The sequence below is a fragment of the Humulus lupulus genome, chromosome 4, assembly GCF_963169125.1.
Source record: "Humulus lupulus chromosome 4, drHumLupu1.1, whole genome shotgun sequence".
Lineage (NCBI taxonomy): Eukaryota > Viridiplantae > Streptophyta > Magnoliopsida > Rosales > Cannabaceae > Humulus > Humulus lupulus.
The window spans coordinates 222092990-222118460 of NC_084796.1; the positions used below are offsets into that span (position 1 = coordinate 222092990).

General features: G+C 33.1%; 1 protein-coding gene and 1 long non-coding RNA gene across 23 annotated transcripts; both read left to right on the plus strand.

Moving 5' to 3' along the window:
- Positions 1–2691: 2691 nt before the first annotated feature.
- LOC133831236 (E3 ubiquitin-protein ligase BRE1-like 1) lies at positions 2692–5637 on the plus strand. Of its 22 annotated transcripts, none has more exons than XM_062261453.1 (7): positions 2716–2826; positions 2907–3277; positions 3481–3601; positions 3745–3840; positions 3931–4159; positions 4242–4331; positions 4831–5637. In XM_062261453.1, exons 4-7 carry the CDS (start codon positions 3811–3813, stop codon positions 4974–4976), a joined length of 495 nt encoding a protein of 164 aa, XP_062117437.1. In that variant the 5' UTR covers positions 2716–2826; positions 2907–3277; positions 3481–3601; positions 3745–3810; the 3' UTR covers positions 4977–5637. The 22 variants fall into 22 exon arrangements, 15 of the variants coding, with proteins under 15 accessions (XP_062117436.1, XP_062117437.1, XP_062117435.1 ...); XM_062261451.1 differs by having other exon boundaries at positions 2907–2961; XM_062261462.1 differs by lacking the exon at positions 2716–2826 and having other exon boundaries at positions 2833–3277; positions 3931–4014; positions 4111–4159.
- Positions 5638–20669: 15032 nt separating this feature from the next.
- Positions 20670–23615, plus strand: LOC133829421 (uncharacterized). Its single transcript, XR_009891762.1, has 4 exons — positions 20670–22221; positions 22299–22391; positions 22471–22572; positions 23178–23615. It is a non-coding gene; the product is annotated as an uncharacterized LOC133829421 (long non-coding RNA).
- Positions 23616–25471: the final 1856 nt, after the last annotated feature.

Here is a 25471-nt window from a genome sequence, read left to right on the forward strand (position 1 = left end):
GTTCTACTGCGATAGAGCTCGGACATATTTGGTTCGGCGAAGTAATTGAGTTACTTGTCGTTCACCGTTGTATCCTGGGAGATAGACGTCGAAACCTCGTAGAGGCGACGAATCTGTTTTAAGGAAACTTTGAGTTACACAGGCATCGGCTTTTAATTTTTGTTCTTTATAATTATTGTGTAAATTAATTATAATTGCTATTTATATTATAGTTATTTATATATTGTTATTTATAATTATAATATTATATTGTTATATATATTATAAGTTATTTATAATTATAATATTGTTATATATATTATAAGTTATTTATATTGTATTATTTATAATTATAATATTTATGTATCTTTAATTTACTAGATATAAATATTGTATTTATCATATTGCGTTTATTCAAGTATTATATAAGTTATGTTTTTCCTACAATTTCTTTTCATGTCTCTGTCGAAAAACAATTGTGGTCTGTTGTTTCTTTTTCTTCTTCTCCTCTTCTTTTTTTTTTCCACATAATATTTTGGGAATTTTTGAGAGGTATCAAGAAGAGATAAATTAGAGAATAACTAGAAGAAAAAAAATAAAATTAACAAACTGAGAATAATATGTAGAATTAGGAAACAAATTTGGGTTGATTTTTAGTATGTTTGGTATATTTTTTTTAGTATATTTGTGCTATTTGATATTTTTTGTAAATGTTTTAATAAGTTGAATTTTTTGTCTTTTTTATAATTTAGTTTAAGTATACTTTTGATATATTTTCAATGTATATTGTATGTACTTTTAATTTATTTTATGTTTACTTTGCGTTTTTTTAATGTTATTTTGGTATATGTTTTTAGTGAATTTTTTTTTTAGTGGACTTTAAATTGACATTTAGTTGACCACAAAGTCACCTTATTTTTTAACCAGCAAAACTTTAAAATTATATTTTTGAAAACCTAAGTCAGTATTTAAAAAAATAAATAAATAAATAAATTCTAGGGACCAACGTTAAAAAAAATATATTTTTGAAAAAAAAATCCCTTAATAAATTGATTACAAAACATAAAATTATATTCAATTTATGTGAATGGAAAATATAGGCTACAAAATTATTTTATTATTTGCTTATACGCGTATATTTTATTTTTCAAATTTATTTGAAGAATAAAGATAATTTTAAAAAAAAATTTAAATTGCATCACTATCTTTTTTACGATTTTAAATTTCTATTTAAAAATATACATAATTCATAACTTAATTGAATTTGAACATATTTATTTAAATTGAAAATAGATATTTATATATGTGGATTAATATTAATAAATTTCAAAGATATTGATTATTCACTTATAAATACTCAATACCAAATCTAATGGCAAATAACATTCAGAAAAAATGAATATGAACATGAATTTTTACTGGTCATCTGCATCAACACATTGACTATTTCTCCCATCATCACTCACAAAGTGCTCCAAATGAATGTTCTTTTACCTTTATTATCTTCCAACATTTGATTTTTTTTATGATATTGAATATTCGATATGGTATTGTAGTATGTGTTTAATGGTTATTCAAACACTCATTTTATAAATGTGTGTTTAAATATTTTTTTGTTGATTTTTTTTTTTCATTTTGTTATCATAGGAGTTTGAGTACCCCCAATGAGTGCTTTACTACAACTTTTAAAATACTTTCTAAAAACGCACATTTTTCTATTTTACCTCTAATTTTTACATTATATCGTACATGAGCTTATCTATTTATTTCTCAATATCTCTTCTATATATTAAGTGTGTAGATAATGAAAATTCTTGATTTTAATGGTTTTTTATTTTTTCAATGTTAATTTTAACGAAATATTATTATATTTAACAGAATATTCTTATATTTAACGATAGTTTATAAACACTTAAACTTAAAGAAAATAAAATAAATAATTACAAAAATTAAAATATGATATTTTTGAGATATTTTACAATGATAATTATTTAAAAATAATAAATAATTAAATAAATTAAAATATGATATTTTTGAGATACATTACAATGATAATTATTTTAAAATAATAAATAATTAAATAAATTAAAATAATATATTTTTGTGATATTTTACAATTATAATTATTTAAAAATAATAAAATCATACGTTTTTATAACTTAAATAAAATTTAATTAAACTTAGACTCATTTATTAAAATAAATTCATATTAAACATATAATATAATCTAATGTCAATTAGCAATAAATTACTTTTTTTTTAAAAACTAGCAATAAACTTAAATTTAAAATTCACTTATAATATTTAATATTACATTAAACATATAATATGTAATTTATTGTTGTGATTCTCAAATTCAAAAACTAGAACAAACATAAACTTAAACAAAAATAAATAAATTATTTAGTTAAAATAGGATATTTATTTAAAATTTATATGACATTAATATAAATTTAATAAAAATAATTAACAAATTCTATAAATAAAACTAAAAAAACATGCATATTGAACATTGTATGTATCTAGCCATTTAAATATTTTCTATTCATTTCAAATATTTTCTGTACTATCAATAATATTTTTATATATTTTAATATCACGTAATTATATTATAATTTAAATTCAGGAAAGACTTCAGTGCAGGATAATTCTCAGCCCTACAAGTGTATTAAGCTTGTCTGTATATTAATGCTCTTAGATCTTGGCTAGCTGATTTAACCTGCACCCTCCCCCACTTGAACTTTATTTGTCTTTTATGAACCAGTGAGGACTTATTCCTATATTCTTCTGTCGATAAATTTAGAAACACGTCTCCTCTTCATCTTCTTCCAGTTCTGATGGTTTAGGGTTAGTTTTATGATATTTGTTTGGTTGTGATTTCGCATGTCCCAATTATTTGTGTTGTGATTTTGATTTTATGGTTTTAGGGGATCGTTTCGTTTGTTCTGTTCTTGATCTCCCGGCCTGCGTCCTTGTTATACAGTTAGTTCCTTTGTAATTTAATTTTTTCTAGTTTCTTTCATTCATACTGTCGCTAATCAATTGATTTTTGAAAGAAAGGTTTTGGAAAATTGATTTGATTTTTGTTTTTAAAATGTTAAGATTCTTTTCTTTTAAAACAAATTTCTTCAAATTTGGGTAGACTTTTTTACGGTTTTCTGCTCTTTTTTGTCGTCCGTCCCTTCTGGATCAATATCTTATATCTGTTATGGTTTTGGTCAGTCAATTGCTAACCTTATTATTCCTTCTAATTTGGGTAGACTTTGTCGAAGTTGCGCTGAAGAAATGTTCTTGCTTTGTATGTCTTCAACTTAATGCTATTTGCTATATCAACTACATTTTGCTTTAATTTTTAATTTTTCTAAGTTGGTTACATGCTATTTAATTTGTTCTACACACACAAAATACGGTGTCTTTACTTTTCTTGACAACTTTTACCAATGTGTGTGCTAATTTAATTAGTTTTATGAAGTATGCTTATTTTTTCCTTCTTATTCTTAGGTATGCTTCAATTAAGGCCATAGAGACCAAGTCTCGTATTGATGATCAGCAATGGCTAACTTATTGGGTTCTATATTCAATGATCACTCTTTGAGCTCACTTTTGACAAACTCATAGAATGGTGAGCTTGTTTAGTTTTGAGTGAGATCATCTGAAGTTACTTTTTTGGCTTACTACTTAACAGTATTTAGTAAAATATGGGATTTTCTCAAAATGTTAGACAAGCCCTTTATACATATGCGTGCTTGCCTGTCTTATATTTAGGGAGCAAGCATGTGATGTTAGTAGTGACAAAGTCAGAGATAAATAAAGTAAAAAGATATACAAGATATGGAGACTGCTCTTAAAGAATTAATGGTGGTATTATAATTACCTTTCCTTCAATCACTTGCCTTTATAAACTAAACTTTGGTAGAGGGTAATCCATGCTAACTGATTTGAGCTCTGTAGGATCAAGCTTCTTGTCGGCTTAAAGAAATAGAAGGTCTTCACGAAGAGAGAGTACATATATTGCAGCAGTTATCTAATTTGCAGGTCACTTCAATGTATAACAAGTCTTTGTGTATATACTGCTTTTATTACTATAAAATATCGTTTTCACTAATGCTAACTCTTCTTGCAAATGGACAGAGTAAATTGAATAATGTAGCGTATATGGACCTAATGCAAAACATTAAAGGTCGGATTATTTGTATTCTCTGAATATGAGAATGATTTATTGCTTGCTATAGAAGAACAAATCACAACATTAAAAACCACAGACTGCCATATCTACGCAGGCAACACATTTGGCGGAAGGAAGATGCAGAGCAAGGACAATTTAACAATGCTTATGTCAAACCACAGTTCAGGTGTAATCTGTAGATTATTCGTAAATAAATGACTCGTTTATCTGATTCATCTTCTAATACTTCCACCAATATTATTAGATCAGCCATTTCAAACTTAACTCTTAATTTACCATGCCATGCAAAGTCTATGTTTTCTGCTTCCTAACAAACAATAGGACTGAGGTCTTGGTGAAAGCGCCATAATATTACCTATCATTGTGCAAAAATAATTGCATTAATTTGGTTTTAAAACACTTTTTGCCTTTTCTTCACTTTGGTTTCCTCGGATTAATGATAATTTTCAATACGATAGCTGAAAAAAAAAATTAAGGTAGTCTCAACAACCCACCCTTTCCATACTCATTTAAATGGGACTCTTCCCTTCAATTAAATAGGAAAAGTACAAATAATCTTCCCACACAATATACAGTGAAACTTAAATTACCCACAAAATATTCATTAATCACCAATTATACTACACCCACCACCCTCATCAAGATTCTTGGCTTCACTGATGCAGAAATTGCTCCTTCGGGGACCACCATCCAACCAATCTTCACTGGTTCAGTTCACATGGTTCATGTTAAGCGGCTTCAAAGCCTCAGTGGCAACAAGGTGGAGTCTGGACTAAGTGAAATGATTTTCCTCTCAAAGAAGCAGCATTAGTCTTATAATTTTTTTTAAGAAAATCTTATAAAATAAACATGTTCAATATAATATCATAAATGGTGCAACCAAACATAACTAAGAAGCAAGTCTCAGATACCATATTCTATTAAAGAAATTGTGTAAAAGAGCAAATATTGTAAAAGCTTTGGCCCATTCGGTAAAATTTTTGTTTTTGAATTTTTTAAACATAAAAATAGAAATATAATTTTATTTTTGTTTCTTTATTTTTAAAAAATAAAAATATGTTTGGTAACTATTTTTGTTTTTTGTTTTTAAAAACAAAAAATAATAAATGTGTTTGATAACTTTTATTTTTATTTTTTGTTTAACAATATAAGGTGTTGATTTGAAGAATAGAATAAAAAAAAGAAAGGAAAAATTGAAAACTGTTTAAAAAAATTTTGAAAGTGAAAAAATTCTATTTTTAAAATTAAAAAAAATAAAAATAGAGTTACCAAACACATTTTCAGTTTAATTTTCAAATTTTTAATTAATTAAATAAAAAACTATTTTTTTAAGTGCTACCAAACAACACCTTTATAAACTGGAATAAGTGGATTCACATCTAAACATTTCCAAAAATATACCTTTATAAACTGGAATCAGTGGATTCGCATCTAAACATTTCCAAAAATAGCTTTAACTCGGGAGTGCTCTCTTTTAAGTCATGAACCTATAAGTAAAACATAATAATAATAATAATAATAATAATAATAATAGGTAACGCTCATTTGGTACCATGTATTTTAAAATCTTACATATTTAATACTCTAAACTTAAATTATTAATTGATAAAATTTTGCCAATTTAATCAAAATGCTCACAATTTTATGAGTTCCAAATTCAAATTTAATTACTTAATTACATATAATTGGTGACAATTCTGTCGTAATGATAAAATATTTATTTATCAAATCTGAGTTTAAGTTTTTTCATAAATACCCAATTTTTATGTTTTTTTTACATTTTACAGACCATTTTTTTTTTACATTTTTACTAACTCAAGTTTTCAAAAATACGATTTTAATATTTTAAAATTACAAAAATACGATTTACACTAAACATAACCCAAAAAACATAACGTTAAATAATCAACAAGAAAGCAACACGACAACAACCTCACAACAACATAGTGCAACCCATGCAGCTACAAAAAAAACAAAAAAATAACACAAAAACAACATCAAAAACTTATTCTTACATTTTAAAAAAGCAGCACACTGCAATACAATATCAAAACATCACAACAATATAGTATTGAAATGGTAATTAGACATCAATTCATTGTATTAACTCAAAATAAACTAAAAAACAACAAAAAAGCAACCTCAAAACAATTTTTCCCTGCATTTTTAAATGTGTCAAAAATAAACTAAAAATATATCTCAAAACAAGTAAACATATATCCAAAATAAATTAAGAAAAACAATTAGAAAACAACTAAACATTAACCCACTACATACTGACACATTAAAAAATAACAATTGGACAACAACTATAAGTCAATCCATTGCATACTAACATGTTTTTTTTAAAAAAAAATCAAAATATATATGAAAACAACTAAACAATAATTAGACATTAACACAATAGCAGAACAACTATATATCAACTTAAACAACTAAAAAACAACATTAAAACAACTATACATAACTCTAAATAACACAAAAACAACTAAGCTGACCTAAAAATTTTTTATAAAAAATTTACTCAATTTGAAATCAACTAGACATCAGCAAAAAATATAGGAAAACAAAAAAAATATATATATATATAAAATCAATTTGCATAACAATAATAAAAAATAAAAATAAAAACAACTTAAATACAACACGACAATAACCTCACAACAATAAATATTGAAAAAGACTTAAAAATAATTATAAAATATTCATATGACAATACTTTAATTATCAATGGTATTAGAAAATTGGTTATACTACCTTAGATATATTTTTCATTTAGGTCATATCTTTGACTTTATACGTAAGCTTCCCCATATTACACTACAAGAAACAAGGTTTTTGTCGGCGCAATTCGGAATTGTGTCGGCAAAAACAACTTTCACTGGCGCATTTAGTGAATTGCGCCGGCAAAAACAAGAACTTTTGCCGGCGCAATTTTGTGCTGGCAAATGTTACTTTTTTCGGCGCAATTCGAGGTTGCGCCGGCAAAAGTAACATCAGTTTTTAAAAAAAAAATACCATAGACTTTTGCCGGCGCATTTCACCTAACGCGCCGGCAAAAGTCAAACGTGCATTTTTAATTTGTGCACGTTTTCAACAAAGTAGGTGGCTAGACCTTTGCCAACGCGTTTCGGGGTTGCGCCGGCAAAAGTCTATTTTGCGTCGGTAAAAGTCGGACTAAGTAAAACGACACCGTTTTGTCCTAGCGTTTATTAAAGACTTTTGCCGGCGCAAAAAAACGCGCCGGCAAAAGTCATAGAGATATTAGACCCGCCGTGAGCTCTTCTTCCCCATTTCAGATTTTTTTCAGAAAAAACTTCTTCTCTCCTCTATGTTAATGGAATCCGACCACCCCATGCCATAACCCCACCGTGGCTCAGCTCATATAGTGAAGCTCTTCTCTCTCAAGGTTAGTAAATCCAATGAGAAATTTTTTAACATTTTTAGATTTTTTTCTCTAAATCTCGTTTTGTAATTGTATTTTTTTTTTGTTATTCTCTCTCTATAAACAGGTGTTACAGCTCCAATCTCTCGGTAGAACAACTCCAAATGTTAGTTTATATATATATATATATTTATATCTGTTTATATATATATATATCGGTTTATATATATATTTATATTAGTTTATATATATATATATGTATATATCAGTTTATATATATGTATATATATTTATATGTCCGTATATATGTATATTTATATTTATATGTATGTTTTTTTTTTTATATATGTATATATGTTTGTTTATGTATATATGTTTATATGTATATATGTAAATGTGTGTGTACATATGTTTATTTAATGTTAATTTTTTTTAGAAAATTGATTAATTAATTGTGAATATTAATATATATGTATGTGTGTGATATTTGGTATTATAATTATATTTTTCTGTTAAAAAAAACAAATAAATATGTGTAGTTTTAGAAAAATGAGATTAATAATGAAAAAAATATGGTTTTAGTATTTATAAAAAAAAAAAAACTGATTTGAGTATGTATATTTTTTAATTGTAATGCTTTATATGGATATTAAAAAATAGATTAGATTATGTATATTAAAAAAATATATATTATATTTTTTATATTAAATATTATTTGTTTATAAATATTTACTAAATAAATTGTTTTGATGTTACTGATATAAAAAGATTTGATATATGTTATTAATCTTGGTTTATGTTGTGCATGCTATGGGAATATTCTGTATATTGCTCTGGGAATATTCTGTATTGTAACGCCCTGGTTACCCCAGAACAGTTACGGTGAACCGGAAATTTGACTCATTGCCTGAGTCCTTTGGTTAAAAACGTGTTCTAAATGTTATTAACAGGTTAAGGTGAAAACCAATAAAAAGGAAATGATATATTTTATTTGATACATAAAACTGTTCATGGGCCCACAAGAACATTTACAAGTTATTTACAACTCGAAAAGATCATTATTGTTCCAAAATTTCAAACCCTGCCGACCTAAGCAGCAAAAATAGGGTAAACCCCCTAGTTCCTCTGAGAACTCCTTGCCCGTGGTGGTCAAGCGGCCGCATATGTACACATCACCACCTAAGCTCTCCACTCAAGGCTGGGTGAGTTTTTCTTTTCCTTTACTTGCACCACATAGCACCCATGAGCCAAAGCCCAGCAAGAAAACATAGCATTATATGTAAACATCATCAAATGATTATCATTATAATCACACAGAGCTCATAACTTTCAAACAGATGAGTGAATATCACTTAAGGTTCTGGTAAACCATACTGAGTGACTGACAAGCAGGTCACTAATTCAAATGGAAGAGTGGCTGCTGGGTAAGCCACTAGCCTTCAACAAATGAGAGACTGATGGGTAAGTCTCTACTTTAACAAGTGAGTGACAGATGGGTAAGCCACACAAGCGCTTATAATATTCATCGAACTTGAGGTCGGTCCGGCAGTAATGCTCTTTGAGTCATTCAATGCAGAAAGTCGATTAGATCTAATCTTTATTGGCTTACGTTGAACACGCTAAGGCCGTCCTGACTAATGAGTCAACGCAATGTGACCAGTGCCCAGTACCACTGCCGTACCTGACTAATAAGTCACGGCTTCACAGTTGATACTAGCACCTTTGCCAAATCTGACTAATGAGTCAGTACCATGCACAAGTGAGCAACATTTGCTAAGTATTTCACATTCAATTCATGTCCACATTTATACAACCAACATGCCTCATGAATAACCATGCATGTCACATATGGGGTGCAATTTTCTTACCTCTGATACGAGCTAGAATGAACAAAAGAACGACCCTTGAGAACGATTTAGCTTTTAGTCCTTTAGCGGTTACCTAATCATAACACATTATAGGATACCATCAATAACATGATAATCAAGGGTTCCCAAACCAATATCTAGCCTCCAAGACATCAATCCCCACTAATCCGAGTAGTAGGAGTGATCCCGAGGCCTAAAACCATGATCCCGGGGTCAAAACATGCAAACGGGGTGAAAACAGGGCAAGGGCTGCGACCCTGGCACCATGGGCTGCGGCGCCCTCCATCAAGGGCCGCGGTGCCCAGCAGGCACCAAAAGCCCCACCTGCTTCTTCAAGACAGGGCCGCGGCCCCCAACTCTGGGCCATTCCCAAACGTGTTTTTAATACTCCAAAGCCTCCAAAATCATACCTAAACATTCCCCAATCATCAAAACAAGATTCCCAATGCACCAAAACCCTCAAAACCCAAGGTTCAAACGAATCGAAAACTCAACAATTCACAAAGTCCAATTCAAAGTTTAGAAACTCTAAAAACTCAAAACTTTAAACTTAGATTACCTTCGATTAGGTTGTTTTTTGTCAAATCCTTCAGTCAAGAAGCTTCTAATCTTTCCTAGGATCGCTATGCCTCGATCCTCGCTCGATTCCGACTCCTAGAACTCAAGATTTCTCCAAATATGCTTCGAGTGGCAAAAATGAACTAACGAAGGAGAACGAGAGGTTTTCTAATCGTACGTTCTATCTGACAGCTACTTCAAGCTTAAGTAACCTCAAATAAAACCTAATGCTCGGGGTCCCGAAAACACCCCCGGGGACATTATAGTCAAAACTTCCAGAATTTCACCCTGATCTCAAATATTCCCAATTTATCATCAAATAAACATTCCTATTACCCCAAAATTGACCCCGTTATGACAAAACTGCTAATCCACTAAATAAAACCATCTCATGCTGAATAGCTCGAATATATCTCCATAATGATGGAATCTCATTCAGAAATCACATCATGCACCCAAATACACAAATTTACCCTCAATGGGCCAAATTATCAAAACAGCATAATATTTCAAATGTGAACCCACATGCATGCATATATCATCATATTATAATATAATTCACATAAACATGCATATATTCATTTAATGGCATAATTAAACAATTACGGCCCTCCCGGCCAACTAAACTGCCACTAAACCACATCGGAGAATTCGGGGCATTACATGTATATTGTGTGTAGTTTGCAGGTTTTATAAAATTTTGGGACAGTTTAAAATATAGCTGTTATGCTGGCCAAATTTCGTTAATCTTAGGAAAATTAACATTAATTACAAAAATTATAGCCGTTAACATTAATTTTTATTTTAATGGTTTATATTGATTTGTTTATCTTAATAACAACTATTTTAAAGATATTTTTATAATATATGTTTTTTGTATTTATTAATTTTTTTTGTAAAATAAAAAAAACAGATTTGAATATGTATTTTTTTTTTATTTGAACGCTTTATATGTATTTGTTTATTTTTGCTTGTTAATATTTATTATATTGTATTTTGTGATATATATATATATATATTAGTTAAAGTATGAACTTAAAAAAAATTAAGATTAATAATGTATGTTTATATTTTTAAATTATTTTATATTAAATGTGATATGTTTGTAAATATGTATTTAATAATTTTTTTGTATTAATAAAAAAATCAGTTTTGGTATATGTTTTTTTGTGGTTAAATATTTGTTAATGTATATATATGTTTTGTATGATCTAGGAATATTCTGGTTATATATGTGTTTAATTTGTAGGTTTTAAAATTTTTGGGATAGTTTGAAATATAGTCGTTATGCTGCCCAAATCCTGTTAGAGTTAGTAAAATTAATAAACGTTTAATAATTAATTAAATAAAAATTTAAGTATAATTAAAAATTCATCAAAAAAATAATTTTTAACTATAATTTAAATAAAATAAAATTGCCAATCATAATAATTAATAATTAATTTTAACATTAATATTAGATGTTTTGTAATTGAAAAAGTTAAAAATATAAATGATTTAATAAAATATAATTAAGTAAAATATAAATATAATAAAATTGTTATTAATTAAGTAAATAATCCAATACAAATTGAAGAATTTAATAAAAAATTACAAAATGAAATTAATGTATAATTAAATTAATTTTAAAATAAAAGTAATAAATAAGTAAATGATTTTAAAAAATTGTAATAATTAATAATTAACTACATTTTCTTTGGTAAATATAAATAAGAGATATTTGCGGCTAAAATACCCAAACTTACAACTTACTAACACTTAAATACCAAAACTGATTTTTTGGTGGCAAAAGTACCAAAATGTGAAATTTACTTGTAATTAGAGATACACAGTGTTAAATGTTAAAGTTGACTGGTCAAAGGACACGTGGCACTACATGATTGGTCCACATTGTTATTATTCTTAAAATAATTTTCAATTTAACAAAAAATAAAATTTACATTTTTTTCAAAAAAAAAAATCAAACTTTTTTTCAATTTAAGATTAAGTATGAAAAATACATTTTTTTAAAATTTAATTTTTTATTGTTAATATCCTCAAATTTTTTAATTTATTATTATTATTATTATTAAAATCTTCCTATTTATCATTTTGTCTACTTTTTTTTTCAATTAAAGATTAAGTAATTTTGTTTAAAATCCAAGCAATAATTTAAGATTAAATATTTTTTTTTACTTAATCTTAAATAATTGATTAAAAGCAACAAATTTGATTTTTTTTTTAAAATGAGAAAAAATTATTTTTTGTTACTTTTAAATTGAAAAACAATAAATTTGATTTTTTAAAAAAAATTGAAAAATATAAAATTATATTTTTTATGAAAAATTATTTAAAATAATAATAATGTGTACCAATCATGTGGTGCCACGTGTCATTTAAGTGTTAGGAAGTTGTAAGTTTGAGTATTTTAGCCGCAAATATTCCTATAAATAATTATTTTTGCCAAAGATAGGATATTATTATCAGTTAGTGATAATTAGGGAGACATACAGTCATGAAATATTTTGACTATCATTTCCCTCATTTTAAGATAATTATTAATATTTTCTTAATTATTTCGCTTAAAGATGGCGAGCGACAAAAGCTGGATGAGTGCGAGGAATCGTTGGTCTCTGGAGTATAGAAATGGTGTTAAGGAGTTCTTCGATATCGCCAAAAATCAGTTGAACGATCGGGGTTTGGTTCGCTGTCCGTGCAAGAAATGTGGGAATGTTAAGTTCCAGCCTATAAATGCAATTTTGATGCATTTATTCAACAATGGCATCATACAGTCCTACAAAGTGTGGCATTACCATGGAGAGGTGCTGCCGTCGCCACCAGCTGTGGTACGAGATCATGATAGAGATGAGATAGCAGATATCCTGGAGGATGTTTACGCTAAAGATGACGTTCCCGCTGGAAACTATAATGATCCTCCCCAAGATGATCCTCAACATCGCGACAAGTATGGCAATTTATTTAAGGAGATGTCAAGTGAACTGTACCCGGGTTGCCGAAAGTATTCCGCGTTGAACTTCTTGGTGAAGCTGATGCATCTGAAAGTTATTAACAAGTGCAGCAATCATTACTTTGATGGTTTGCTGGAATTGTTAGTCGACGCTATGCCTGACGGAACAATTTTACCTAAGTCTAACTATGAGGCGAAGGCAAAGTTGCAGAGTATTGAATTGGGATATGAGTCCATCGATGCTTGCAAGCATGACTGTGCACTGTTTTGGAAGGAGAATGCTAATTTGGAATTCTGTCCAGTTTGTGGTGAGTGTCGCTGGCAAGATAATCGTGGGAACGGGAAGAAAGTGGCCCATAAGGTCATGCAGTACTTTCCGTTGACGCCGAGATTGAAAAGGTTGTACAGTTCCAGATATACTACAGAGGATATGAGATGGCACTATTCTAAAAGGCCAAAGGAAGATGGTGTGATGAGGCACCCCGCTGACAGTAAGGCGTGGAAGCACCTTGATGAGTTGTACCCATCTTTCGTAGCCGAACCTCAAAATGTTAGGCTTGGGTTGGCTACAGATGGTTTCAATCCTTTTGGGAACATGAGCAACTCTTACAGCATGTGGCCTGTGATACTTGCCCCATACAACTTGCCGCCGTGGAAGTGCATGAAACCACGGCCATTAATGTTGTCTATTCTAATTCCAGGTCCTTCTTCACCTGGAAAAGATATCGATGTCTATATGAGACCTTTGCTTGACGAGTTGAAGGAGTTATGGGTGAATGGTGTCGAGACATGAGATGCATACAATAGTGCCTTGTTCAATATGCGTGCATCAATCTTGTGGACCATTAACGACTACCCAGCTTATGCTATGATGTCTGGGTGGATCACAAAAGGGTACAAGGCGTGCCCCACATGAAATGAAGAAACTCCCTCTGTAGGGATTAGAAGTAAAATTGCATACATTGGCCATAGGAGGTTTCTTGATATGGATCTTGAATGGAGGAGCAAACGAGCACTATTCGACGGTAACAAGGAACTCAGGCCACCACCGAAAGATTACTCTGGTGATGATGTGTTGAAGCAATTAGAGAATTTGCAGATTAGACATCCTGGGAAACACAAAGAATTTGGTGGTGTGAAACACAAAAGGGCTTCGATTGAACTTAATTGGTCGAAGAAAAGCATATTTTTCGAGCTTGATTATTGGAAGGAATTATTGCTGAGGCATAACTTGGACGTAATGCACATTGAGAAGAATGTTTGCGACAGTATCTTGGGAACTTTGTTGAACTTAGAGGGAAAATCTAAAGACACTGACAAGGCAAGACTTGATCTAGCAGACATGAAAATTAGGGAAAAACTCCACCTCTGCAAAGAGGGAAACAAGTGGAAGAAACCGCGCACCAGTTACACCCTCAGTGTCCCGGAGCGTCGAGTTTTCTGTGAATTTGTGAAGTCAGTTGAATTCCCAGACGGTTTTGCTACAAACCTTTTGAAGAATGTTAATGTCAATGATGGCAAGATAACTGGGCTGAAATCACACGATTGCCACGTGTTGTTTTAGCAGTTGTTGCCCGCCACAATTAGGTCGTTTTTGGTTCCTGAAGTTCAGAAGCCAATTATTGAGTTGTGCGGTTTTTTCAAAAAACTTTGTTCACGGACTTTGAATGTGAAAGACCTTGAGAAGATGGAGATAGACATTATCACCATTTTATGCAAGTTGGAAATGATATTTCCTCCAGCATTTTTCGACATTATGGTGCATTTGGTTTGGCATCTTCTGAAAGAGGCAATTCTTGGCGGTCCCGTGCACTTTAGGTGGATGTATCCCAATGAACGTTCGATGGCAGTTTATAAACAGTATGTAAGAAATCGTGCACGTCCCGAAGGTTCAATCGCAAAAGCTTACGTGGTCAACGAGGCCTTAACCTTTTGCTCAATGTACCTCTGGGGGGTTGAGACTCGATTCAATCGGCCTGAGAGGAATAAAGATCGTGTTGAATCCCAACCAAATCGGGAATATTCTATTTATAAGGTTGTTGGTCGTCCATTTGGTAAGAAATCAAGTATGCTCCTCAATCCGCAATTAAAGCAAAAGGCTTAGTGGTATATCTTGAACAATTGTGCCAAAATTAAGGAGTACCTTAGGTGTGTTTTCTAGTATTTTTTCAATAAATTTGTTTGGTTTATATACCGAGTAAAGACAAAAATCATAACATTGTTGCCCGTTTGTAGTGAGCATATGGATGAATTAAGAAGACGGGGGGGGGGGGGCTCGAATCTTGAAGTTCAACAAGAAGCTGATTTTCCTCAGTGGTTCAAAGAAAGAGTATGTATATTAGTCAATTCTTTTCCGAAACCCCACTTAATCAATCCAAAACTAACTTTCAATGTTAATGTTGATAGGTGAACGGTTTGCATGAGTCAACACCTATTGAAGTGATTAATGAATTGTATGCTCTCGCAAACAAATCAAGCGATACCGTGTTCTCATATCCAGGGATGATAGTGAATGGTGTGAAATTTGTGATTCATGGTCGTGATATGAAGCTTAAAACACAAAATTGAAGTGTAATGGTGCCAAGTGAGGAAGGAGTGAACTACTATGGAGTTCTGGAAGAAGTAATTGAATTGTCCTACTTGATGGATTACAGTGTTGTCCTATTCAAGTGTAGATAGTTCAATACAAGTAGAATTAAAGTGGAATCCAATTTTACGAGCGTATATGTGAAGGAAGAATGTTATAAAGATGATCCTTTCGTTCTCGCATCTCAAGCGAAGTTGGTGTATTATCTTCGAGATGTGAAAAATGAGGATGATTGGAGGCTCGTTAATGAATACATTCCGAGGAATGTATGGGATTTCTCAAATTCCGATGTTGATGATACTGAGACCACAAATGATATACCAATATTGCAAGAAGTTAATTCTTCTTCATTTCAGTTGTGGGTAGAACTTTCAATTTTTGATAATCTTCAGTATGATCGGGTTGATGTCAATGCTACTGAAGAGTACAACGTGGATGATTTGGTTGGCGAAGGTTCAGATGAATTTGTTGTCGATGATGAAGTTGAATTTGAAGACGACACGTTGGCCGAGTATGAAGACAATGAGGATGGCAACAATGTTCTAGTCGATAGTGATAGCGATAGTGGTGTCCGTAATGATGTTGTAGTTAGTGATGATGAGGACAGTGATATTGTAATGCCCCAGATTCCCTATTATGGTTTAATGGCTGGATTAGTAGGCCGGGAAGGCCATAACTGTTTAATTATGCCATTAAATGTGTTTATGCATGTTTATGAGAATTATATTATAATATGATGTTAAATGCATGCATGTGAGTCCACATTGGTTTACAGGGGTGTTTTGGTAATTTGGCCCGTTGAGGGTATAATTGTATATTTGCTTGTATGTCAATGATATATTGTGAGACCACATTATAATGTGGATTGGTTCGAGTATTTCGGCATGAGACGATCTTTAAACATGATTTATCGGTTTGGTCATAACAGGTTTGAGCTCGAGGCTCGGGGTGAGTCTCGGGGTGATATTAATGATTATAGCGTTACCGGGGATTTTAGGGTAACAGGATATGAATTATTGGTATTTGAGGATATTAAGGTTAGCGAGAATTGGGAAGCGTTAATTATGATTAACGGGATAGGTGAAAAGTACCAATTTTACCCTTGAAATGGTTTTAGAGGCTTTAGGTGGCTTAAGGGTATTTTGGTCATTTGAAGGGATTTATATTACCCTTTAGTTGGCTGTAGAAGCATGTGGAATAAACAGAACAAAAACAGGGCTTCTCTTCCTTCCCGTACACTATTTTCTCCATTATCTCCTTTGGTGTTCTTGAGCTCTAGGAGAGGTTTCTAGCTAGGAAACTCAAAGGCTGGGTTGGTGGACTTAGTTCAGCTGTTGAGGGAGGTTTCAAAACTGGTTTTAAGGTTTGTTATAGTCTTGAACTCAGGTTATACTATGTTTTCCTTTTAGTTTTCAGCTCATGGTTTTTGATGTAGAAAGTGGGAATCAAAGGGAGTTTTTGTGTAGGTTTGGTTGGGATTTGATGAGGGTGAGTTATGGGTGATGTTTGGGGGTTTAATCGTGTGCTTGGAGTTGGTTTGAAGGGCTGGTTTGAGAGGAAAAACACAGGGGAGAATTCTGGTGCGCGTGCTGCCTTTTTGCCTGTTCAGGGCTGGGCGCCGCGGCGCAGCTGTGGTGCGCCGAGACCCTTGGCGTCTGGCAGGGAAGGCCCCTTTCTGTTTGAGGGCGCGTTGCGGCGCAGCAGGGGAGGGCCGCGGCCCTTAAGGTCATTTTTTCCAGAATGTAGTTTTTAGCTTGGGGATTCAAACCTTAGGCCTCGGGGTTGAACCTAGTACCCGGTTGGGTAGTGTTTGATGTCTCGGAGGCTAGGTTTTGGTTTGGGAACCCTCATTTATCATTTTTATTGATGAATCCTATATTTTGGTTATGACCAGGTGACCGTCAAGGAATTTAAAGGTTGATCGTTCTCAGGGGTCGTTCATATAATAATTCTCACTTGAACCAGAGGTAAGAAAACAGTGTATGAATACAGTTGCACCCTGTATAGGTATATGACATGTATGGTTTGATATTGAGGCATGTTGGTTGATATATGTGGACATGGATTGCATATTAAATGCTAGTGAACGCTGATTACATGTTTATGGCACTGACTAGTCAGGGACCGACTCTAAAGTCGATGATCACGCATTAAATAGCTCCATGGCATTAATGCGGGACCGACCCTAAGGTCGAAGAACTTATAAGCGCTTGCCTGGTCTATGACCAGATGTTTATAGCCAAGGTATATGACCCCGGTGACCGTTTGTCACATGGCTAGGGGACGTTGTCCATAGTTTCGACTCTAGAGTCGGGAGGAAGGTTATGTTGGTGACTAATCACCATGCACCTGTCCTGATCAAACTTATGAAAGAACCACTCGTCAGTTGAGCCCTGGTGACCCTATCGTCACATGGCTAGAGGAGGCTGAGCTCATTATTGCGACTTTTGGCTATTGTCACCTATTTGTTTGGACTGATAGTCCTGAATGGTTATTATGATCGTTGTTGATATTATATCATGCTTTATTGTGTTTTCTTGCTGGGCCTTGGCTCATGGGTGCTTTGTAGTGCAGGTAAAGGGAAAGAGAAGCTCACTCAATCCTGAGTGGAGAGCTTGGGCGATGTGGTGTACATATTGGGCCGCTTGATCGCCACGGTCAAGGAGTTCTCAGAGGAACTAGGGGTTTACCCTATTTTTGCCGCTTAGGTCGGCGGGGATTATGTATTTGAAACAATAGCGACCCTTTTGTATTATGAATAGCTTGTAAATATTTTGAAAGGCTCATGAGCAATTTGTTTATTTAATGAAATGTATCCTTTCCTTTTTACTGGTTTTTCACCTTAACCCAATAATAACACTTAGATCACGTTTTTAACCAAAGGACTCGGGTAGCGAGTCAAATTCCCGGTTCATTGTTCACCGTAACTGTTCTGGGGTAACCAGGGCGTTCCAGATATGTAATTTGAACAAATATATGTAACTTTTTATTTAATTCAATGAAAACTTTATTTATTATCATTAATTAATGATAGTATCAGATATAGGTACACATGCACCTATTGGATGCCTTGGGGATAGTCAATGTATTCATGTGCTGGTACTCATTTTTTCAAGATATTTGATGAAATATCTTGAAAAAATGAGTATTCGAACATGTCTGCTTACTATCTCCAAGGGATCCACTAGGTCGGAATAGGGTAGGTTGGGAAAGAAAATAAGTAATAAAATGTTAATTTAATAACAAAAAACAATAGTGATGCACCTAGTGGATGCCTTGGGGATAATTAATGTATTCATGTAGTGGTTCTCATTTTTTCAAGATATTTGATGAAATATCTTGAAGAAATGAGAATTACTACATGACTGCTTACTATCTCCAAGGGATCCACTAGGTCGGAATAGGGTAAGTTGGGAAAGACAATAAGTAATAAAATGTTAATTTTATAACAAAAAATAATAGTGATGCACCTAGGGGATGCCTTGGGGATAGCCAATGTATTCATGTACTGCTCCTCATTTTTTCAAAATGTTTACTGCTTACTATCTCCAAGGGATCCACTAGGTCGGAATAGGGTAGGTTTGGAAATACCATAAGTAATAAAATGTTAATTATATATATATATATATAAAGTAATAGACATGCACCTAGTGGATGCCTTGGGGATAGCCAATGTATTCATGTACTATTCCTCATTTTTTCAAGATGTTTGAGAAACATCTTGAAAAAATGTGGAAAAGTACATGACTCCTTACTATCTCCAAGGGATCCACTAGGTTGGAATAGGGTAGGTTGGGAAAGACCATAATGAATAAATGTTAATTTTATAACAAAAAACAACAGACATACATAATTTGAATTAGTTAATTAATGAATATTTTAATGTAGAATGGCTGAACCAAGTAATGACATAGGTGGTGGCTCCAAGAGGGGAAGGGGAGCTTATTACGGTGCCAATATCGAGAAGGAGCTGGCCACCAAAAAAGTTAGTCATTTGAAAGTAGAGTTTGATGCACAAACTGGAAAAGCTATTCAAACGTACGGCAAGTGGTTCAACAATTCCATGGCTCGTTATTTGCGTAACACCGTACCCCCAACTACACTAGCTTGGGAACAAGTAAAACTAGCTGATATCCAAGTTATTCGAAATAGGCTATCTGTAAGCATTTTTTAAACCTTTAATAACTCACTATTAAATATTTTGTCTATCTTCATAATATTTTAACAAATTCCAAATTTAATTGTGATTTTAGGACAAATTCATTTATCCACAAGACAATCCAGTAACCAACGATGCCATGGTAAGACAAATGCAAAAACATTTAACTGATTGGCGCCACACGATGAAGAAACACTGGGTAGAGAATGTGTAACGACCTAAATTTGCTAATAAGGCTTGGAGCCTTGATTAGTGTGCCTGGAGGGCAATAATTGTTATATTGCATTAATTTATGTGAATTTAAATGAATATGTGGTTAGTATGCATGTTTAGGTGAAATAAACAAGCATGTGGACCCCGTTTATATGTTAGGGGTAAATTGGTAATTTTAGCCCGCTGTGGGCATCTATGTGATAATTGTATAATGTGATTTGTACCACGTGAGGGTGGTGTTATTATTGTGATGCACGTGTCGAGACGGTCCTAGAGAGCTAGTTAACTCAATTGTCACAACGGGGTTTTTATACCCGGCTCGGAGGGAGCCTAGGGGTATTTTGGGGATTTTGGTAATTGGATTCTTGTGAGTTAATGGTAATTGGCGATATGGTAATTTGTGTTACTGTTAGTAACCGTTGAGAGTAACAAGTTTGGTTGAAAGAAGGGGTAGAATTGCAAGAAAGTAGGAATGACAAAAAGGCCCTTGAGGTTTAGCTAGAAAGGGAAATTTAAGGAAGGGTAAGATGGTCATTTGGCTGGGAATTAGATATGTTGCAGCTGGGTACAAGGGGTACATGGTTTGGGCATTGGGTCATATTTTGGTGTTGATAAAAATTGAAGAGAAGAAAACTAGAAGAAGAAAAGCTAGGCAAGAAGAAGAAGAAGAAGAAGAAGAGTAAAAAGGGGACTGAAGTGGGAGTTTAGGAGGAGAATCAAGGGAGCTTGTGAGTGAATTCTCCACTTGAGGTAAGGTTTCTATAAAAATTTAAGTCTTGTTTCTGTTTTGATTTGAGGAATGTTAAGGCATGAGTTAAGTTTTTGAGTTTTGTTTGAGTTTGCTGAAATTAGAAATCAAAGGGGTGGATTTTGGGTGTGATTGTGTTTTGATCTTGATATTTGTGTTTATGGGTTGTTAGATGGTTCATTTGAGGTTTCAATTCAGTTTTGGGGTTGAGATATGTGTTTGGGCTGGTTTAGAGGTGTTTTGGATGAGGGAATTGAAGGAGAAAAACCCAGAAAATCTGGGTTCGCGGAGGAGCGCCGCCGCCCTGTTCTTGGGCACCGCGGCGCGAGGTTGTTTCCAGTCAGGGGAACTTTCTGACTTCTCTGGGCGCCGCGGCGCTACGCCTTTTCCAGGATATGAAAATTTACAATTTTGAGCTTTTGCTCCGGGGGTTCGGGGGATGTTTCCGATGAATTGTTTTAGGAATTTGGGAGTCCCGAGAGTGTGGGATTGGTCCCGGGAAGTGGTTTTTGAATTGATTAGTATTAAAGGATGTTTTATACGTGTTGTGACTAGGTCTTTGGGAAGCTCGGGTTAGAGGACCGTGCTCGCGGCTTTAGTGCATCAGGAAGCTCGAAATACAGGTAAGAAAACTGTAGCACCCGAGAATAGGGCATGGGCCCATAGTGTTATTACAGGGCGTGGCCCTAGATTGTATTATGTGCTAATGTATAACCTTAAATGAATTATTATGTGTTTGAATGATTATTTCGAAATGTATTATATGTGTGATTATAGTACAATGAACGGCTAAGGCCGAGAGCGGCAAGGCTGAGAACGGCGATGGAGCCGAGAACGGCGAAAGGCCGAGAACGGCAGTGAGGCCGGAAGTAACACTTAGCACATGGGATGCTTATAGTCAGGGTAGGACCCAATGGATACATGAGATATCCTTACGGTGAGAACCGAGACCCCAGGCTTTGGTAAGGCTTCTGGGGCAGCATGGCCGTGCTTGCTTAGTCTGATGGATGATCTGTTTATCTGTGGACTATCTGATATGTTAACTGTATAATTTTCATATGTTATGAACTGTATGAGTTTTCTTGCTGGGCTTCGGCTCACGGGTGCTCTGTGTTGCAGGAAAGGGCAAGGGTTGAGTCAACCAGCCATGAGTACGGAGAGCATGAAGCGACGCGTACATGTTTGGCCTGCCCGACTGCTTTGGTTGGGGGTTTATTCGAGAAATGGCTGTAATAATCTATGATTTTTATAACTAATCAACTGTAAGCTTATTTTAAGATGTAAATAGTTTTCAAACCTTATTTTGGGATCCCAAATGTTTAATACTATAAGTTTTTAATGAAACAACGCATTTTCAAAGATTACAGCCTTAACTTTTACTTAATCACACTTTGGTTCTAAAAACCTCGGTTAGCGAGTTCCTTGCACAAAGTTTCTTTTAAAACTCACTTAGTAACGACTCTAAGGGAGTAGGGCGTTACAGAATGGAGGAGAGGTGGACAATGAAAGAGCGAAGTCAAAACCTTTTGGGTCGATTACTTCTTCTGATTGGGCAATTCTATGCGATTTTTGGGCTTCTGATTCTCAGCAGGTATGCCGTAGATTTTACATTAATTTTTAATTATAAAATTACAATCTAGATTAATGAGTACTATTTTCTGTTTGAAGCGTATATCGAAGAAAAATAAAGAAGCTCGAGCAAAAATGACCATACCAGAACGACACGGTTCCAAATCCATCGTTGCCCATGTTTATGATCACGTAAATTATAATAACCTATATCCTTACATTTACAAAAATATTATAAATGTCACAATGTTTAAATAATTTGCTTTTTTAGATGGACCCATCTACTGGCGAGCTCCCGAGCATGATCGACACATTCGAGCACCTCCACAAGAAGAAGGATAAGTGGATTAGTGATGTAGCAGCGACAAAACATGTAAGTTGCATAACCTTAACTAATTTATGATCATTTAACTTTAAAAAAGTTTAGTAAATAATTAATAAATATTAATTATTAATTGGTTGTTGTCAATTAGTAATTATTTATTAAATTTTTAACAATTAAATCTTTATAATCTATGTGCCAATATTTTTATGATTAATGATTGTGGACTAAGATAAAAAAAGAATATAACTAATGTTGTCCCCGTATCAGGGAGCTTGTGGACTAAAGTAAATTTGGTCATGAAAATCCATATCTAAATAAAAAACATGCAAATATAGTTGATGTATATGTTTGGAGACGTAAATTCTCCATTAATGGAATTAACTGCACTTACCGTATATATCAACAACATCTTCATGATTTTGATTTAGATATGGATTTTCATGACCAAATTTACTTTAGCCCACTTGCTCCCTGATACAGGAACAAAATTAATTACATTCTTTTTCAATCACTGGTCTGCAGTCATTAATGATAGGATGTTGGCAGATAGATAATAAAGTTATATTTTATATGTTGTTATATTAAAAATTTATAAGTTAGGTTTTCAAATAATGTTATATTGGAATTCGAGATACATGCTTTTTATTGTGCAGACTGAGATGACCGAGCGTCGAGCATCGTAGAGTACGGCCCCTGTATCATCTGCTGCTTCTTGTGTCGGCGATAATGTCGACGGTCAGTTCCCGCCTGATATGGATATTGTCACGGTCGTCCTTGGACCCCGCTCGCGTTATAAGAAAGGGTTTGGGGGGTTGCCTAGGTTGAAGGCAATTGGCGCAAAGAGGGCAGCATCTTCGTCAACTTCTCAAATGTCCGGGCAATTGCCACCTGAAGTGGACACCATTTTGCAGCAAAATTAGGACATTATGCTAGAAAATCTGAACCTAAAAAAGCATACGACTAAACTTGAGAGTCGTCAACGGCGCAAGATCTCCTGCTCAGTGCTTTGTTGAAGCAGGTTGGTGAAATGGCTCCTGGTTTTACTGTTGACTTACCAGAACAGGATTCGGACGATGACGATGATGCTGACGGGGGCGGGGATGATGAGGCGGGCAATACTCATTTATAGAACTTTTTTATTTATTTATTTAAAGTTTAATTTATTAGACATTTATTTTACTAAACTACTTTTATAATTTCATGTTTGGTGGAGACAATAATTATTAATAGTTGTATTTTTTTTATTTATTTATAAAATTTTAATTTTAATTTTATTTCTAATTAAATAATATTACTAAAAAATTAAATAATTATTAATATATTAAAATCGAAATTTATTAATTAATATTAATATATTGAAAATAAAATTAGTAATATAATCAAAAAAAATTATTTAAAAAATACTTTTACCGGCGCAAAATTACCTCGGCAAAAGTCTCAACCCTCACTGCATATATACACATTTCCCGACGCAAAAACGCGTCACTAAAAGAGTCATTTTTTGCCGGCGCAATTTTGCGCCGCTAAAAGTGTTTTCCACAACAACGCGACAAAATTTTTTGCTGGCGCATCAATTTTTTTCTCGGCGCATTTTTTCGTCGCCAAAAGATACCATTGTCGGCGCATTATGTTTTGCGTCGGCAAAAGTGAAATTAGCGACGTGGGTACGTCGTGGACCTTTGCCGGCGCAAATTTGCGTCTGCAAAACCCATATGGATTTTGCCGGCGCAAATTTGCGCCGGCAAAAGTGTGATGTCTTTTCTTATCCTTTGCCACTCTAGACTCTAAAATTCGCAATCCAAAGTTCTTCTAAAAGTTAACCCTAACCCCTTTTATAGCCCCTTGAAAATACATTTGAAATTTAAATTGAAAGCTAAATTTTCCAGAAAACCAGGAGCCGCCCACAGCTGCTGGGCTCTGTTTGTGTGGTCGCGGCCTGAGATGTGGCTGGCCACGGCCGTTGCACTTTTTCCAGATTTTCGCTTTTCTTCAGCTGCAGCCACTGATGGTATTTTAATCATATCTTCCTCGATATATCTCAGAATTTGACGATTCAAAAGCTATGGAAAGCTAAGAAAAAGATCTAAAACTTGTATATCTAGAAAGATTTACAAATGAGTATTGAAAAATTGTCAAAATCAAGTGTGAAGTTACAGACTTATAATTTCGAGCTTAACCATTGCTTGTAAAACATCAAAAATTCATTATTTTTCACCCAAATGTCTTGGAAGTTCTAAAAACACAAAATAACTTATTAAACATATATAAATAAATAATTAAGTGCATAATTATTGAAGAATAATGAGTTAAAAATAGAAAAATTTGATACTTATCACTGAGTATTTTGTATTTGGCTATGGTATTGATAATGTTGAACTCCAATGAAGACCTTTGAGAGTGTTAGTGGCAACTTGTGCATAATATAAATGAAATGTAGTGGGAAATGATATAATCATAATCTTGTTTTGGGGGCTATGAGGTGTTTTTTTGAAGAAAAAAAAAAACTAACCATAAATAGCTGGGATTTATTTTGGTGGTCGATTAATATTTAATTAAATGAACCATATAAAAATGACTAATTTCCAGGCATGAACATAGAGTTATGAGATTGATATGCTTTCATAATTATGTGGTATAAAAACAACTGCTTAATATTAAAAGGAAACTTGTCTCAAACACTATGTAAGCAAATTGAATTATTTAAGTCTTAGCATATCTTCTTGATCTAGTTAAGTTTGTCCTAATTAATGTTTGCCTTGTTAGAGACTATATTACAACGCATGACAATTTGAAGTTTGATAGTGTATTATGTGTGCTTATCATTAGTGTTTAAAGCCTTATTGCATAAGGATAGAATAACATATAAGAAACATCATAATTACAAAGTGCATTTGACAATTTACTTGCTGCATCATGTTAAACTAAGTTAGAATCTAAAATTGTTCCA

Coding starts and splice junctions, on each gene's coding strand:
- LOC133831236 (XM_062261452.1), top strand. CDS start 3,811: ATGGAGACTGCTCTTAAAGAATTAATGGTG. Junction 4,160..4,241: donor CCTAATGCAAAACATTAAAG/GTCGGATTATTT, acceptor TAAAAACCACAG/ACTGCCATATCTACGCAGGC. Junction 4,332..4,830: donor TATGTCAAACCACAGTTCAG/GTGTAATCTGTA, acceptor TCACTGATGCAG/AAATTGCTCCTTCGGGGACC.